This window comes from Tachypleus tridentatus, chromosome 1 (genome assembly GCF_004210375.1).
Source record: "Tachypleus tridentatus isolate NWPU-2018 chromosome 1, ASM421037v1, whole genome shotgun sequence".
Taxonomy (NCBI): domain Eukaryota; kingdom Metazoa; phylum Arthropoda; class Merostomata; order Xiphosura; family Limulidae; genus Tachypleus; species Tachypleus tridentatus.
The window spans coordinates 126,344,366-126,364,616 of NC_134825.1; the positions used below are offsets into that span (position 1 = coordinate 126,344,366).

The 20,251-nt window shown below is 33.9% G+C and overlaps 2 protein-coding genes across 5 annotated transcripts in view; one reads left to right on the plus strand and one right to left on the minus strand.

Annotated features, from left to right (window-relative positions):
* Positions 1-20,251, plus strand: part of LOC143222893 (uncharacterized) — a 198,753-nt gene that overhangs the window by 64,991 nt on the left and 113,511 nt on the right. For both annotated transcript variants that reach the window (XM_076450040.1, XM_076450050.1), the window contains exons 6-7: positions 322-487; positions 2,187-2,350. In XM_076450040.1, the coding sequence (XP_076306155.1) occupies positions 322-487; positions 2,187-2,350 (330 nt within the window). The remainder of the gene's footprint in view (positions 1-321; positions 488-2,186; positions 2,351-20,251) is intronic.
* LOC143222906 (uncharacterized) overlaps positions 1-20,251 on the minus strand; it is a 48,993-nt gene that overhangs the window by 9,140 nt on the left and 19,602 nt on the right. The window lies entirely within an intron of this gene.

The window sequence follows — 20,251 nt, forward strand, 5'->3', positions numbered from 1 at the left end:
TTTGTAGTAGTAATTTGTTCAGTTGTGTCTTGTGTGTCTTTGTTGGATTTGTGTGTATTGGTTTAAATTTGTTCGTGTCTGATAGATATTTATAAAATGTGTGTATTATTATTGATAAATATGCTCATTGTGGTTATTAAGATGTTTGTGCGAGGTAAATATTGATTATTAACTCTGAAAATAACCGGTTATTCTTTTGCTTTTTAATGAATAACCTAACCCTCATGGACAATGTAACCTTCATAAAAACAAAAAATAACTTTGCACAATATTGTTTATTTTAAGACTCTTGAATAAGTACAAATATAATAAATGTTTCAGATATCAGAGATGGTAGTTTGAAAGCTATCCTCGGACTCTTTTTCAATCTGTCTCGTTATAAACAAGCTCGGAAGACAGCAGCCTCTGCAGATAACCAGCCTTCTAGCTGCTACTCGCAAGGAAAAGTAGGGCTCACGTCTTCTACTGGTGGAGAAATGCTTTCCAAGTAAGCTTTGCTCTGACGGTATAATTATGTATTATTGACGAATATTTCAATTTTTCTACATAACGTTTCTGAAACACGCTGTATTTTTCTTTTATTTCTGCACTGTTTCGTTATTTTTCTTAATTGAAGTCTTGAACCGGTTAGATATGTGTTGTTATAATATAATATTAAAAGCAAGAAAAAAAAAATCAACTGGAATGAGTTCAAGATGTCATCTACCAACAGTGACATCTAGAATAATGGCTGGAAAATAATTATTGAAAAACTAAAATAAAATTAAGTATTTTTAACCAAAAAACATAATGTAAATATAGTGATAAATTATGTCAACTAGTCATAGAAGAGTTAGATTGCCCAGTCGATGAAAGTTCCTTGCAAGAGAGTCGAAAGTTTACACAAAAAATAATTTCGTTTGGAAAGAAATGTCCTAGACCGGAGTGTATCCGGAATTTTTTGCTGAAGGCGGGGGGAATCTTCCACTGGGTCGTGGAACTTTTAAAAACGTCTTTCTTTGTTAGGTCTAAGGGTACGTTTTGAGGAGTTGTCCATCAGAAAGGATATTATAACTCCTAGAATCTCTATCTGGATCCACCATCCTCCACTACTAGTTTTCTAATTAATGATTTTTGTGTTATCTATTTAACTACTGCTTTTGATTTGAGAATAATTAAGTCATTTACCAACAGTAAATACAAGAATATAAGTAATAGTAATAATGAAACATTTTATTACAAATGCGGTTAGTTTAAGATATCTAGTTTCTAAGTGAAATGTTAATATTGTTCATACCAAAAATATGGTTTATTAGGTTTTCTTATAAAAATATATTATTCCTCTGAACAGTGTCGTTTTATACAGTGTTTTGTAATATTAGAAACACGAAGAGGTGGGTATATTGTTACGTTATGGAGTGTATTAATTTATATTTCAACACTTTACCCTCTACTGGCACAGAAATAGTCTCAAGACTTGTAACGTTACAAACCGGTTTTCGATACACGTGATAGTCACACCAAAAATAACCTATTATGAAGCTTTGTGCTTAACAAATTAACACCATGGGTCAATGTTAAGTTTACGGAATTATAAGGCTTAAAATCCTAAGCTTAATTACCGAAGGAAGACAAAACTTAGTAGCCTATTATATAGCTTTGCGTTAAAATGAAACATCAATAGATTCTAAATAAATACGTAATTATTTTCACCAGTCTTCGTGAATACGAACATAGCCCTTTCACGACACGAATATTGAAGCTGGTGAATAGATGAGTGAGCTATATTTTGATAAAAATTGCATAGCTTTGTATTACCGAAATATTCGTACATCTTGCAAACTCAAAATTACTGATTAATTTGAGATCTTTAAATGTTGTGCTTTTTAACTTTACATTTCCAAAATAGATGGGGACACAAACGTTTTCGTAACTTTTTTTTATTATTATTATTAAGTTATTTAGAATCTCTTATTTGGTTCAAAGGAACTAGTTTCTGACTTTTCGTCAGTTTGATTTACTTTCGCATAATGCTTTGAAATGTACTCTTTGGGATTTAAATTATATGCTAGTATGTATAGCGTCTTACTTTTTGAATTAGTATTTCATCTCTCAAATTTGATTGTTCCAGGAATTCTTTATTGTTGTTTTTAAATTTTAATACAACAGATTGATATGTATATTTGTATCATTATTATTTTAATTAGATTACCAGCTCCTTCCAAACCTTCTACAGGACGTGTCAGAGAAAATTCTAGCAGTATACCTGCGCCGCCCTCTACCGTTAATAATAATCGTAAAAGTGTGAATCAAACGGAAAAAAGTAGAAATTTAACTAATCCCGGGGACGGAATGATGACTGGAACAACAGGTAGGAACGTACATTGCAACAGTCTATTATTCTGAAATTATCTTTAATATTAAATGAAAGTTACATTCCGTTAAACATAAGTATAGTGAATACGAAGTTATAATGAAAACATTTGGTTTCATCCGCTTTCGATATTAATTACGTAACTACTTTGGTTAACTAACATATGAATTAAAACTTGACACTTGCACACATTCAATTCATACTGCATTATTTTCTTTACACTAATATACAAAAATTTTGATACAATCAAATGTCACTAGTTTTTCTTCTTGTTATCATATAATAGGACCCGGCATGGCCAGGTGGTTAGAGCATTCGACTCGTAATCTGAGTTTCATGGGTTTGAATCCCTCTCACAACAAACACACTCTCCCTTTCAGCTGTGGAGGCATGTTTATAACGCGACGGTTAAACAATCCCACTGTTCTTTGGTAGAAGAGTAGCCCAAAAGTTGGCGGTGACTGATGATGACTAGCTCCCTCTTGTTTTTCACTGCTAAATTAGATACGATTAGCGCAAATGCCTCTCATGTAGTTTTGCGCAAAATTCAAAACAAACAAACAAAACTGTGTGGCAGAATCATCTGTTGAAACCCGTGAAATAAAAGATCAGTTAGTCAAACATTTAATTAAAATAATATAATTTCATACTAGCTGTGTCATTAAGTGGCACGTTTTGTATTACCGGTCCACGTTTCCTTCTTAACTAGATGAGTCGAATTATCTTTTGAATAAAATTTAAACACTAATAACACATTACAGTATTTAGTGAGATCTCTTCAAGTTTGCTGATTAAATTATTCTTTTCTTTTTTTTTTTTTTTTATAAATGACTAACCAACACAAATACAGCTCCAGTTTTTATGATTTTAAGGTTATATGTTGTGTTTATATACAACTGGTGTTGTTGTTTTTTTTTCATTTTTAGACTGTGCGCTTGTTTTTATTTTCTTATTTTTGTTAGGTATTATTTTTAAGTAATGTGTAAAAGTAGCATGATAACCGTGTAAAGGGAGGAAAAAAAGTCCCTAAACATTGAAAAAATAGATAAACGGTTTTAAAATAAATGCCGTGTTATTAATTCACCTGCTTGAGCTTCCTCACCCTTGGCCCACATGGCCAGGTGGTTAAGGCACTCGACTCGTAATCTCAGGGTCATGGGTTCAAATCCTCCTCCCACCAAACATGCTAGCCCTTTCAGCCGTGGGTGCGTTATATTATGGTCAATCCCACTATTCATTGGTAAAAGAATAGACCAGAGTTAGCGGTGGGTGGTGAAGACTACCTGTCCTCCCTCTAGTCTTACACTGCTAAATTAGGAATGGCTAGTACAGATAGCCCTCGTGTAGTTTTGCGCGAAATTAAAAAAACAAACAACTTTTCACTTTTGTTGTTCATGAAAATAGCGTTGGCGAAAGGCCTCGTCGGATTGCATAGGATAGACGTAGTGTGGTCGATGTAACTTATTCTACTTTACTTTAAGTTGTAGGTTGTTGGTTTTTAAATAGGGTCTCAAATGCGCTGTGCCATGGAAAGAGGCTTGGAGGTTCCAAAGCCAAAACGTCACTTCACCTTTCTTGATTTTAGAACTCTTACCTTCCACGTGCATTAAATGTGTTTGTCATAATTGTAATGAACTAACAGCTTCCTATAGTAACGTTTATGACCTGAGCGCACAAAATACTAAATTGTAGTGCGTCAGCATCTTAAACGTAAGATACAAAATTACTAAGTTACTTCGTAAGAGGTTCTTAGTTTCACTGGTTACCTGGAGACACTTTTTTTTTATAATGTCTATAACACCAGTGTATGTATATGTTTTAAAAATATATTTCATGCTGTTTATGAGAATTCGTAATAGTGGGATAATGTGTGTGTGTGTGTTTTGTCTTCTGTAATTCTTTTATTACTTTCATATAATTCTTTTTATGATTTTTCTCTTTTTACCAAAACGATTCTGATTTTTATAACAATGAGAATACAAAATTCGTCTATCTAGTAGCACTGCTAACATACATGTATATACGTATGTGTACTCATACTGTTACTTATGGTTCGTAGCCTCCCACTCTTCAGACTAAGTTCGTATATTTCAGTTTAAATGCAACTGGTTCATTTGATAGTCATCTGACGTAGGTGCTCGAGCAGTAGGATAATTGTCCATTAATTCGAGGCACGTGCTTGTAATTTCGCGCATGGTAATTTTAAGAGAAATAAAAACTACCAACTGTTCTGTATCCACGTGTTTAAGTTAGACATCTCTCTAATTAGGAACTATCGCAAACGTGCTTACGTAAAGAATTTGAACCTTAAGCGTAGGTTTTTTTTTTAATAACCATACTTAGAACATTGTGTGTGTGTGTGTGTGTGTGTGTGTGTGTATTTTAAATTTCTAAAGGATATAAACGTATAAATAAACACACATTAACTTTGAAATTACTGGTAACTAGTGTCCATTCAATTTCGTATTGCCCTAGAAACATTTCTAACGTTTTTTATGCGAACCGTCTATGAACCTCACTATTCAACTTATTTTATACGTATGTCAATTAAGAATAAATATTTTTTACCGTAATAATACTCCAACATTTGAGAGGTTTTTTCTGCATTTCCTCAAATTTGTTTTGAAACAGTACAGTTACTGTACAGCCTGGCAAATTTCTCACTAAGTAGGACTACAGAAGTTGAGTACGTTATATTGAAATAATTGTGGAGTGTCATCTTGTAAATATAGTCCAAACGCAACGTCAAGTCATTTATCTGATGATCATACATATTGACAATTGTTCTGCAGCGGAGTTTACGTTACAAAATGTTCCATTGCAAGGCAGTTTGTTACGTTCTCAATACACCATTTCTCAACTCTAATAAGGAATTTATTTGCATTCCTGTGAAAACCTAAAATAATATTTTTAAAATCATAATTATCAATTTTAGCCACAACAAAAACTAAAAAACTAAGATGCAAACAACAGAAAAGACATCAACATGACAAACCGTTGACTAACCTTATAATTAACAGATCCGACCGACAATTAAACACAGACGAGATACATCTACTTAACAAAGGACTCAACTTCGCAATAGCACCTAGGTACATTCCAACCATAGAAATCAAAACAAGTTTAGAAGATCTAGCCAGGAGACTTGTGATACTTTCTACAGAAAACAAAAACAAAGAAACAACCAAAAACAACCAACAGAAAGAAGACAACTTAGATAATTTTATTGACATCCAACAGCCAAACTTCCCAGGTAAAATTTAAAATTTATATTTTCCAGAAACAACTAACAACAACATCGTAAACGATTTTTTCAAAGAATTTTCTCACAAAACCATCAAAATAATTTCACAAAACAGAAAACTAAAAAACAGTCTTACAAAAAGAGACATTAATTCCATTAAAAACCTAAAACAAGACAAAAACATAAAAATTCTAAAAGCAGATAAAGGTAATATATCACTATAGTCATAATGAACACGAATGAATACATCCAAAAAATGAAGAACATCCTACCAGACACGAACAAATTTAAACCAATACACACAAATCCAACAAAGACACACGAGACACAACTGAACAAATTACTACTACAGATGAAAAAAACCAACACAATTTCACAAACACTTTATTCCTACCTACGTAAAACCGACTCACGCACACCACAAATATACGGCATCCCCAAACCTCATAAACCAGATTGTCCATTACGACCAATAATGTCCACATATGAATCGTTTAATTACAATTTTGGAAAATACATAGCATGGGCATTCTCCAAATATGTAACATCAGCCAGCTCATTCATTAAAGACTCTTTTAATTTCAAGTCTAACCTTAATCAACTTAATCATAAAGCTTTAATGGCCAGTTTCGATGTTATATCCCTCTTTACAGAAGTCCCAGCCGCTGAAGCCTACAAGATAGCCTTAGAGCTCTATATCCGAGACCCTAACACATCACTAGACATTCCCAGTAACCAGTTAGCAACCCTAATAGAATTCACCACGATAAAGACAAACTTCATGTTCAATAACCAAAACTATATACAAACAAATGGCCTAAGCATGGGCAACCCAGTATCACCAGTTCTACCCAATATTTTTATGACAGAAGTTGAAACACAAGCAATTAACACAGCATTACATCCACCACTATACTGGTACAGATATGTAGATGACACGGTTGCGGGATTCAAATCTACAGAACACACACTTAATTTTTTCAATCACATTAACTCTATACATCTCAACATTAACTTCACATGTGAACAGGAAGAAAGCAATCAAATATCATTTCTTAATCTCAAAATTACAAGAACCGATACACAATTCAAAACAGAAATCCACCGAAAAATCACCCATACTGGACTATACATTCCTTGGGACTCAGCACATGAAACAAAACAAAAACTTAACATACTAAGAAACCAAATAAACACAGCCATAAAACTATGCTCACCAGATAAAATTAACGATGAATTAGACAAAATAAAACAATACTTCATCAACATCAATAAGTTTCCTCCACAAACCGTAGAAAACATTATACGCACACACCTAGACAGAAAGCAAAATCAACCAACAAAAGTAAATATCTCACGAATCAAAAACTTACAAAACCATATACTGCTGTATACCATATATTCCTGACATCAGCAGACAAATAACCAACATTTGGCAAAAACTAGTAACAAAATATGACATTCCAGTTAATACCAAATTTATTCAAAAACCAGACACAAAACTGAGGTCTATACTATGTAAAAACTACACTGACAAACACCACACCAACATTATTTATAAAATACAATGTGATAACTGCCACGACTTCTATATTGGAGAAACAAGTAGAAAAATGAAAACCAGATTCAAAGAACATAAAAACCCCCCTTCACACGTTTTCGAATACTGCAAGTCAAATAAACACAACATAACCATAGAAAACACTCAAATACTAAATAAAGAAACAAACATAAACAAACGCAAAATTAAAGAAGCCTTACTTATACAACAACTTAAACCCAAAATAAACCAATATAAAGGAACGCCTTTATACCTATATTAATATAATAAAATAAATAAAATTATATATTCAAACATCTAACACCGCCCTCTAAGTTCCGACACTCAGTTGCACAACCCCTTTCAAATATGTGATCAGCTTCCGGTCAGTTATCTCTTTCTTTGTGAACCTGACGATGACCGAAGAACGTTGTTCGCTCTTCTATGTAAAATATTTTATCAACCCAAACGAGCCGTTTTTGCATATATATTTCTCTACAAGTGGGTTTTCTCGACATCACTGATTACCATGTAATATTGCCAAAAAGGATTTAACCTATAAATATCTGAAGTAATGTTATTCACTAAATAAAACGATTAGGCTTAACAAATGCAGCGCTATGACAACACACTGTTTCATCAGATGAAAAGTGAAAGGCGCTTTTCAAATATAAATGTGGAGCTCCGTGTTTGAAACTGTATATAATGTGTATTTGTGTGTAATATACATTTAGTGTTACTTGCATTCATGTTGCTATTATATCGTGTCTAAATTCAAAGCGAACTCGCGACTTTCGTTTGTGGCTGCTTTTTGTAATGTTTCAAGATATTTTCTTTGTGGGTGCATTGAAAAGGAACGTAAATCTTTAATTGCGATGCGCCTTCTGTTTTTGAAAATTGGTAGCTGCTTTCGAAGCACTTTTGTTTTCTTTCTTTGAACTACTTAGGGTTCGAAAAATGTGCTTTAGACATTTATTGATTAATTTAATTGCAATATTTATTGTAACGTTATCTATTGACTATTTGTAAGTTTTATTTTATCGCCAGAAAGGCTTAATTTTACAATTATTTACATTATTCCAGCACAACGAAGGTCATGGTTTCGTAAGCTGTTCCTATAAAGTAGAAACACAACTTTACTTTTAACAGTAAGATTTCTTTAGAAATTATACTAGACGTAGCTTAAATTATGTATTGGAGAAAATATTTCGATAAAATGATAACTATGCTATACTTATGATGTAATTTTTATAACAGTTAACACTTCATATTTTTAATTCGTGTATTTAAAGGGATATAGAGGGGTAATTTAAAATTTCAACACGTAGAAACTAGGCGCGATATTTGCTGACCAATCAAAATTTGGCGATGATTTGTTTCTCGTTGCTATAGGTTACGCGACCGTTGTAGACGCTTTACAACCGTCGAGGGCGACTGTTATGGTTTCAGTGCCAACTTGGCAGTGATGGTTGGTGGTGAAACTTTTGATAGCAAAAGCACGACCTATTTGGCTTAAGATTACATCAAAGTATTTTTACAAATAATCTTCTAGCACTTCAGTAAATTATCTTTTATTTATTTATTTTTTACTATTTGGAGTACGTCTGCAAATTTTGCCCTTGTTGTTTTTGTTTTTTTTTGTGGTTTTTTTTTGCGGTTCTGGAGCCGTCTGGCAGGCCAGTTAGTTATCACTAGCACTTCGCTGTGATAACACGTGTTGATGAAACCGCGTTCACAGACAGAGCCGCGGGTAGTAACTGTGTCATCATCGTCTGCACTGTGTCATTTTGATAGTTTTTGACATGAAAAGTTTAATTGGACAAGATTAGTCTATACATCAACCACAGGTAGGCGTACAAGCGAATTCTAGAGTATTAAGAAAAGTTGATTTGCATGTATAAAATGTCTTCTCAGAAAGCAGTGAGCCACAGAAGGCCGCAAGATGGCTTAAGTCCGGATGTTTATCCCTTCTATTTTAGGTTAGCTGTAAAATACTCTACTATAACTTGACCTCCCTGACGTTTTTGATTCTGTTTGCTTTTCCTAGCTCTTAGTATTGATTCCAAAGTCTAACTGACAGTAAGGATAAGGTCTTTTTACGAACACGTAGTTGCAGGCCATTCTCAACAGGCATGTTTAATCTAGAATTGTCGGCGAGAATACCTGAGGAACGCTTTGAAGCAGGGAAGAAATGGTACAAAGAGAAAGGTAAGCCTAAACACACAGTTTTACAGCAACGATGTTGATATTAACACATCGAAAGCGACGCCGAGAAAAATGCTACACTTAGTTCAAGAGGCTCTCGATCTTGAATAACCTTATTTTATTTTTTACACATATTACATTTTTAATCATTGTTTAGAAAGGATTAAAAGTGACAACTGTGTATGTTGTACTTTATTGATAATTTATTTCACGTTTTAATCTTAACCAGAATTCAATTGATATTCACGAGTTTATTTCAACTTTGTATCTCGATATTCATACTGAGGCCTGACTTTATAACATTTGTTTTTCTTCTTTCCTATAATGCTTCAGAGTTAAGAGGTACTTTTTAAAATACCTCTGCTTTAGGAAAACTACTGTTATATCTTGGAATATTCAAATTAATTATTTAAAAACGTCGCCCCAGAGCTTTTATTTTTTCAATATGCAGAGACCTAGTAACGATTGATTTAAAAAACAACAAAAAACGAAGAATGTTCTTGTAAATACGCTTTATTTATCAACTCTGGAATATAATTTTATAATCTTAAATAAGTTGTTTAATATTTATCCACTTAAACTGTAATACATAGGTGAATTTTCGACTTCAAACATACGTTTCAGAGCTGCACAATTTGTGATCAACTGCACGCTAGTAAAACCCTAACTTCTAGAGAAAGTCTTTGAAAATAATTGTATACAAAATAAGCTGATTTTATTCGCACTTCTCTTCCTGAAAATAAAAAAATATATATATATTGGGTGGCAAGTCATAATGACTGGCGTAGTAAAGCTGACGATTGTTGATATAACTTTGTTCTCAGATGCCAATGTTTATCGGTTTTGTTATATTTATAAAAATTGTTTCATACATCCAATAACCAAACTGAACGTTACAGCTTTCTGAAATTATAAAATAGTTTTAATTTTCATCTTGGTTTAATTAGATATGAAAACCATGAAGGTTTTATGTTTCTCTTTTCTGCAAAACTGGCAATGTATGCGTCTCTCTCTCTCTCAACCACTCGTATCTCGCTTACAAAATATTTTTTACTCAATTTTAAACATTTCGCTAGAGGGCGATGAATGACGTGGAGCATGATGACGTAAGTTGAGTTTGGCGCGATCATCCCACGCGTTTTTTATCAATATTTTGGTACATTCCGCGTTCTAAATAGAAATATATCAACAGCTGAAAAAATATGTACTAACGTTACAATTTTCAACGAATTACGAGTGTTTGTAATGTTACAATATACATAACCTCGACTTGCGCGTTATATATATATATATATAAAACCATCACGCAGTTATACTTAATATTGAAAGGTCTAATAAATTCCCTTGTTAAGCCTTATATGCAGAAAATATAAAAAGAATATTGCATTTTCGTCCATTAATTTTAGTCTCTGTAACGTGAACTCTTTTACTTAAATTTCCCACTTTTAACCGTTCTCAATAAATTCCTTACACAAAAGCGTTGTTGTGATTTTAAACGTCTCGTGTTTCATAAAGAAAACGCTGTAACACTACCCACACCATGCAAGGAGAAAAAAAGAAACATGCCACGAAATAGTTTGTTGTTGTTGTTTCAAATAAAGGAATAGAAAGTTATGGATTTTTGTTTTTATTTTATCTTTCGTTTCCTCGTGAAATTAACACTCCTTGAACTTCATAAATTAACGCAATAATGGTTAATTAAATATAAGATGTATGTAGAACTTTTAATGAAGTATAAGCAATAAATGTAGAACAGCTTGAACATCTATCACTCACATTTTGATTAAAAGTTCAGAAAAAAAAACAACCTTTGCATTCCAGATATATTATTCTAACCAACGTTTCGCCTTTGCGGCTTTCTCGGGGTTAATATAAACAATTCTATCTCACTCATGTTCATGCGTTAACTGCGTCTTACAAAACTAAACTACGCGCTTTGGCAAAGTGGTGACACGTATTCGTTTATTTGTTATTGTTTTTTGTTGTCATCCATTCAAGAGTATCTGACTGTCAAATTTGTGATTTTAATATTTATTGAAAATAACACTTTATGTTATTGTATTTCCATCTATTGGAGAGAGTCAATGACCCATTTTTTGGCATTATTGGATTGTGAATTAGAGAATTCATGGTTTGCGCCCCGTTATCGCGGAAACGCACTCCTTACACGGGATCTTGGATGCGTTGCAAGAGTAACATTCAAAAATCCATTGCTCTTTCGGAAAAGAGCAGCCAAAGAACTTGCACAGACTATTGTTGACTAGTTAACTATCTTACCACTAGTAAATTGGTTTAGAATAGAGATGTATGGCTATGCGCAAGTTAGCCTCTAGTGTACCTTTGCCCAAATTTTCTGAAAAACAAAAATACGAACAAATCAACTACTCGCTTTAATGTTTGCTTTCATACCGTATTATACTTTCGCATTAAAATTTAAAACTAGTCGAATATCTCTAAATCAAATCAGAAGCTCATTACCTTGGATACATCCTAGAACTTCAACAAAAATGAATATTTACGAGTTCATTTTGAAATGGAAGGTTCGTCCCTGTTATAACAATAATGAAGTACTATATAACCTCGGCCACAGCGTCAATCAGTGTTTATAGCTCTCTCAAAGTGCACGTCAGAGGTGTCAAATTATTATGTGCACTACTAAAGTTCTCAAATAACCTCCGTAACCATAGCAACAACTACCATTCGCTGCTGGTAATCTGTAAGGGCTTCTGCATTGTCTTTTCTGGTGTAAATTCACTTGACCAATTTATAAATCATGATAGTTGGTACTGGGCGATATGAAATATTCACACCCTTCTCGATGTGTGGTTGAACGTTAAACTTTTTTCTTCTTAACAATACCTACTTGGGTGAGCCCTCAATCTTCTTTTTTTTTAATATATATACATTTTAAAAAACAGCATATTTTTAGTCACGGCAAAGCGACTCGTAGAATGGCTCCGGGTGTTTCTATTGTTGTTCCTGTTTACTTTTTGCCTTTGTTTTTTCAAGTACAGACCTTCAACTCGTAGCTCCGTCACCTCTTTACCAATTTTATATCAACTTACAGTTTTGGATTGGAGAGGTCAAACCATTTCGAATGATGTATTTGAACACGCCCAATGTCTCGCAGATTAATTTACTGTAATGATGTCGACAATAATTTCAGATTGAGGGTAGACTCGTAAAATTGAAGCTGCTATACGCGCGCTTCACGCTTGGTTTGGGTAGTGCACAAATATATATCTAATAAAACAAAATTCGAGTGACAAAGGTCTCGCAGATTAAAATAGTTGTTAGCGCCACGGCTATTGAAGATTCCATCTAGTTTATTGATGTTCTAGTAAAGAATTATTTGTTTATAAAAACTGTACTTGTTCGAACGGTCGATTAGCTCGAAAACGCAGCTTTTGCACATGTGACTCAATGTAGTTTTCTGTATACTTCACTCTGCAACCCCTTTTGCACGCCTGAATAATAGGGTATCAACTAGGTGGTTCCCATAGCAACCCTTGCGCCGATATTTATCATCGACTCTTGGTAGCAGGTCGTACGTGCTTCTCTTGTTGGATACATTGCGTTATCTCCTATATAATTAGCGAGTACTGACTGAGTACGTTACTTTGGTTAGTTAATCCACTAAGAAATGTCGTATTTGTTTGTTGTTTTTTTCCTATAACTCTGTGAGGTTGTAAACTACTACCTTATGCATAACTCAAACCTGCTTAGTTCTGAACGTACTGTGTATTGTATATGTGTATATATATGTGTGTGTGTTTGTAGATAATGCAGTGTTAGATACGTCTAAAATGTCTTGTAGCGGCAACAAGATAGGTTGCGGCTCTGTGTAGCTGGATGTAATAACTAAAGCTATGTTAACACACAGTACATCTTAGCATTATGTGCAGGGCGTGACTTAGTGGGTAAAGTATTGAATTGTGAATCTGGGATTTGTGACTCTCGTCCTGTTTCCACAAAAAATGCGCTCCGCACTTTGAGGGCGTGGTACATTACATCTGTTGTTCAGTAAGACCAAAGTAGTTCAATAGTTGGCAGTAGCTCTGTAGGTTAGTTGCCTTTCGTCTACAGCCGGGTCTATCAAACTTTACCAACTGGCAGGTTACCTCTTGTTAAAAAATTTTCCTGGCATGGTCAAGTGGTTAGGGTGCTCGACTCGTAATCCGAGGATCGCGGGTTCGAATCCCCCTCACATCAAACATGATTGCTCTTTCATCCGTGGGAGCGTTATAATGTGACGGTCAATCCCATTATTCGTTCGTAAGAGTAACCCAAGAGTTGGCGATGGGTGGTGATGACTAGCTGTATTCTCTCTTGTCTTACACTGCTAAATTAGGGACGACTAGCGCAGATAGCTCTCGCGTAACTGCGCGCGAAATTCAAAACAAATCAAATTACCGTTAAAAATAGTTTTCATCGTGTGTAACTGGTGAATCATGTACGTATGGTAATACTTTAACAGCTTGATTCTAGTCTTAAGAAAAGAACAGTGTAAAGAGAATTTTCCATATTTAAATAATAATAAAACAAAACTTACGACTTACTTTAATGTAACGGATGATTCTGCTTGGCTGAAACATTCTTGTGAATTTCTGGGTCAATGTCTGACAGTTTCAAACAGAGATCCGGCTTCACATTTGTTATTTCTATACTTCTATACCAAATCCGTCAATCCAGCTCGAAATAAGTTTTGTTTTGTTTTTGTTTTTTTGCGATCGGCAGGCAACGGTGCCAATCGCACAACAAATTTATATAATTTATGTTAAAGTATTATTTGTGATTTATATCTATTACTGTATTAGTTTTATTATATCTTATCATTTTATTTTGTTAGTTTACTCTTTCAGTAAATGGTAATATAATAAATTTGATGTATTACTGCGGACCTCTCCCCCTTCTTGAGTGCTATCGCGGACTCTCATGGGGCAGCTAACCTCATTTTGGGAACCCTTTGGTCTATAATGTATCGGTTGAAAATTATAGACGACTTGCGCAAAATGCCATTTTGTAGTTTTGCGCGAAGATCCAAAACAAACCAACAAACAATCATTAATATTATACTTAGTTTTTTTGTTCTGGGTTAAAGAGAAACCCGCGTAATTTACATTCGATTGTACTGAGTAAAAGTTTACATCGATAATAGAACTGCATGGATTCAAAATGATTTGCAGTTTTCCATTTTAAGTAATACTGTATACTTGAACCGGCGTCTTTTACTCTCTAAAATTGTACGTGTGATAGCAGTTTTATGTTGCTTGCAGCTTCTTTAAGCGTTATACGACGTGTTCCGTGTAAAGTATATTTCACGGAGTTTGTATGAAATAATCAAGGAAGTTAATTTGATGTCTGTTTGTCGTGACATGACTGAAAGAGCTGGAAAACAGGTTTGTCTGCATACAGAGTAGCGATATATCTTAAACATTTCGGAGAACTACCAGGATGATATAGCAGTTTGCCTTTTCTAGCAGCCAACCATTTTTAACGTATCTTGTAAAACCGCATGTCGAATAATTTTTAACAATTGGTGTTTAGCATGATTTTATATGCGAAATATAAGTCATGTGTATATATTTACAACGTTAAACTCCAGAGTTAACGCAAACGAACGTGGCAGGGGTTTAGTTTAGAGAGAGAGAAATCTGAAGAATTCTCTCTCCAACTGGGGTGTTCAGGAACTTTGTAGTTCCTCTTCGTCCCCTCACGTGAGAAATTTTTATTAAAATTTTCATGGGGTTATTTTTCCTTTTACTTTTATTTTAACATTTTAAAGGTGGAATGGGGTATTTGAGAGAAATACGAAAGACTGGAGAACTGGACGAGGGCGGCATATGTGAAGTGAGCCAGACCTTGGTCCATGGTCGGAATACGCTGGCGGCTGGCGAGTTGATTTAAAATTAACTATAACTGAATAAACACCAGAGTTCGGTGGACAGAGCGCAGGTAGCCCCTTGTGTAGTTTTGTAATGAAACGCATTTATTTTGTGCAGTAACAACAACAAAGAAATAGTTTAATGAACCGGTTTAATGGGGCCCTTATTATCGTACAGAAGCGAACGTGATGTTTTTGTATTTTCTGTGTTTCTGTTGTAAACAATAAATTAAGATAGGATATTCTAATCCTTAGCGAAGTTGTATGGAGTTGTTTGTAGCAAATAGCTACACAATAATGTGTTTTTTGTTCGACACGGGGATCGAATTTCGAATTTAACGGTTTTAAGCCTTTGATATTACTTAGTGAGACTCTAAGCATCATTATTAAGGTTTGTTGCATCTAGTTGCATATATAAATTTTCCAGACTACTGATAAGCCAGTAGTTTCCCCTAAAGAAGTCAAAGGTCGTCTGGAGGGGTCACCTGTTTTAACCTCTCGTATTACTAGACAGTAGCGTGTTATTAGTCAGTCAGTATACACTAAAATTGCATACTATAAGGAAGGCTTAAAGTTGTGATTTGTACTGTCGTGGCGGCGGTAAAACGTGTGCTTACTATGAATCACGAGAAGAATTATGCACTCTGTAGGCTATAATACAGTATGGCATATGAATTTAAAGCAAGAAATAAAAAATACTTGTTACTTTTGGGTTTCATTTGCTCTTCAAAGAGAACACGTTTATATAATGCGTGAGATTTCTATTTTCTGTTGTTGTCGTTTGTGGTATTAAATTATGATAAATTTTATGCAATCATTAGTCTAAATATCAAATTATCTCCGTCTGATTATAAGAGATGTAATAAATCTTATAAAATAGTGATTTCCAACGAGAAATAGAAAAACCCTTGTTCAAACTTTTATATTGATATTATTGTAACTAATATATATATTAATTATATATAGGTAAGGGAGAGCTTTTTCACGTTGTTGCTATTTGTGTGTTTACCTGATAAACTGACCTAGTTTCTCCATGTATGGAATGTCTATTCAGAAATGTTGCTACGAAATGTTTTTCATATTGTCTCTACCCCCACCCTTCTGGTAGGATAGTGGTAATGCCATGGACTTACAAAGCTAAAATCCGGAATCAATTCCCTGTGTCGGACATAGCAGATAATCCAATGTGACTTTTATCAAAGTCGCAAACAAATAAACTTTTTTATGTTATGAATCGTTAGTCGCGTTATTTAGCTCTCATGTAGCTTCGCGCGTGTAACCGAAACAAAATGATCAACTTTAGATCTTGTTTCTTTTCTTTCGTGGACTTAATCATTTGTCATAGAAAACATTAAAATATTACCTTACAGTAATTTACACGACCAAAAAGTCGGTTGACTATATATCTTCCCTCGCCTCACCCCCTTTTTTTCTTCCACCATGTACTTAAAATATAAGAAATAAAATTCACATGTGGTATTTGATATTTCGCCCCACAGTTATGTTTCAAACAAGGGTGAAAAAAAGAATGTTGTGGCTACATAGTTTAATGATTCTTCTGAATGTTCCATACAATACCATATCTGCTGAAACAGGGATTGGAAAAAGAAGAAACTTTCGGCTGCATATAATTTAATTTATCTTTCATATGTTCTATACAATATAATATCTGCTGACACCTTTTCACAATTCTTCAAAATAACTACCAATTTTGTGACGCTATTCACGCGCAAAGTAACTAAAATATTGAATGATAAAAACTGGTGTTTGTGTCATTTTTAACTTTATAAAAATAAAGTTAGCTTATTTTTCAAAATTGATATTAGAAACAACGCCCTTATCTTGACTTCTTGAATAAGTGTTTTTTCCGAGCTATCTAGACTAGGCCTATTTGAATGAACCATACTTCACTCCCTTGACGCGACTTTCATCTGCTCCCTCTCTGACTTGACGCAGATAGCCTAGTTGCTTTGCGCCATAATACACCAAACCAACTAGCCCTCTGACAGATGAAACATTGATTTTTCAGGCTTAGAAATAAATATTTACCGGACAAAGTATCAGTTAGTGTTAATCAGGCTCAAGGAACGTCTACGATTCGTACATACTACGTATTTTGTATTAGAATTACTTGTATAGATACACTTTGTTTATACGTTTTAGAGAATAGAACCATTATGTATTAAGATATTAGATGCATGTGAAATAACTAATTTAAATAGACCTACAACAATTAATGAAACATTTGGACAACATTAACGTAATCTTGTATTTCCATTTGTTTTTAAGTTGTTCATTGTGCTGAGCTGCCAACAGAAGTACTATGGTTGTCATTATGTGCTGGTGGACAAGCTCGCACTTTGAGCTTGTGTGTGTGGGATAGGAGGGTAGAAGAATTATAACTGTAACAATCAGTTTCGTTAAAAACAGCCGGCAGACACGGGTGCTTCTCAGTAAATTCTGAAAGGTGGAACTTGCTTCGTCCGAATTATTACGAAATCATTATTTCTATTTCTCAGACAAAAAAATAAACTATCGTTTTCTCATTTCTCAAATATGAGATTAAAAATTACGAAGAAATTGACATAGTAATAGACTTTGTAATCGCCCAGAGATCTCTGAACCTTAAGGCAAGACAGCCTCTAATAAATTATAAAGGTCTATGTAAGAGGAAAAATCGAACGAAACTATCGGATAAATCACGTTCACGTGTGTTACTGATTAGTGTTTTGAAAGTTAATATTTTTATTATTAAATTATACTTTAATTTCAAATCCTATAATTTGTGTATTATAAAAAATATTAAGTATTTAATGTTATGTTGATATTATAAATGATATAGATAGGTTTTATCTCTTATCTTTGTTGTAAAGGTAATAAATAAATAAAAAGCCTTTAAGCTTTGTGTTACACACACACACACACACACACTTTCATAATGTCCACCTAACTATTTTTACTAATATAATGGTTGTTTAAGTAAATCTTTTCGTAATATCCAACTAGCTAGTGTGTTAATTCAGTGATCAAATAAATGGATTTGGTTAATTTTGAGTGGGAACATATTTAAGATAGATATATTTCTGGTTACTGCGAGATAAAGAGAGCTGTTACTCAATGCAATTGGATCTAATGTTATGGAATTGGCCAATTAAAAAATTCCTTCTATTTCTCATGGGTGCAACCTGAGGAACGACCAAAGTCATTAAACCTCTACCAAGAATAGATAAACGTGTGATTTTTAGTTTCGTGTAGTACTTGTGTAAATAGCCATAAACTATAAACTCTTTAAGTAGAACATAACTGGAACTATTCTGTCTTTTTGTGGGTTTCCAAGTTATTCATTGCAACTCCTCTTTTCAATGCTAAGTTACTTCATAATTTGGGTTTGATACAAAATGTTCAGTAACCCTACCCAAACTCCGACTCGCTTGTATAAGCAGCTCTTTCTCGTTGTGGGGGTAATTTCACCCCGGTTGTGTCTCGCCAGTGTGTGTGTTCATATATATATAAACAGTCTGAAGAATTCGTGACTCATTCACTGAGAAAATGTAACGCAGGGCATGCTGGACTAAAGATTGCAACCACACATGGAACACCTTCCTGTCTTTTTCCCGCCCAGGACATATGAAACCCTGAACTCAAAAAGTGCGTTGTGCGACTTAGTTTACTTTCTAAGTATTTTCGAGTATGTATGTAGGATGATGTTGTTCAACAAATAAAATCAAACAACGTCAGCGTTGGTCACTTTGTACAAACGGATGAAAAAGGACAATAACCGGAATCTGTGACCTTTGCTATCAGAAACTGGTGAGTCCTAAGTGAACAGGCTATTTTAGAATCTTTAATACACTGAGGTGTGGTTTTTAGGCTTGCATTCTGCCATATTCATATCTTTCAATAGTATCTCAGTGAAAAGTTACTTTCATTTAATTGATTATTCTGTTTATATGATTTAAAATTGTTGTTTTACATTTGTGCTGGAAAACTATTTTTCTACAGAATAACTTCATATAATTTTATATACACAACAGATTAATAAATAAGCGTGTAGAAGTGTGAATCATTGATAAGGCAAATCAAACTTCTTAAGTAAATAAAATTATCAGAGAATTATCACTTCAAATATACAATTTAATCTTCAGAGTAGGCGTAATATAGAAAAATCAAGTGATTTATTTTTCTCCTTTATAAAATAATTTGATAGTTTAGTCAAGATGTATAAAATAGTTATGTATCATTCTTATTTCTACCAAATTTGAAATTACAAGAAACGTAATTCATCTTTTTTAACCTGGAGCCTATTTTACCAAAATAGTTGAACTGCTGCTAACTGTTCGACTATTTTCTGAGAAATGTTTCATTTACAACAATAATAAATAAAGAAAGTAAGCGGAAGGAATAAAGTGCTGGTATGATAACTGTTTATCACGGAAACTGGCATCTGCATAATATTATGTGAAATAGATATCTGTTCGCAGTTCTAACCTAATCGCAACATTAATCGGTTTAACTGAAACTACTGCACCATAACTGTTCGGCGTCATGAGGTTTAAGGTAGTCAATTAGTTTTATGTCTGTGTATTAAGGGTGGAGACTTGAAAAAGGTCATTCGTGCAACTCGCAAGTAATTTTGACATTATGGCACCAGAAGTATCCTTCTCAAATTTGACCGATGAAAAATAGATAAGTTAGCCGAACATCGGTTTAATTTGGATAATCTTTCACATTCCATTACAACTTGTATTCGTGGATGATGTGTCCCCCTCCCTCTCTTCCTTAGTTTTGTCGAGTTGTAGGGTCCGTTATTTTGACGTTTCTCATAACAAAGATGATTACCTTGCAGCTACTGACTGTTTTCACTCCAGCTGAAATCTTTTTGTGGTATGGCCAGTTTTAGCGGGAAAACTACAGCCATTTTAGAAACTTTGTGATGTGAGATTTCTTTTCATTTTCTAAAAGCTTGTTTCAATAACAAATTATTTCGTTATTCCCTAAACTAAGCACAATTCGGGGCCCCAGCGG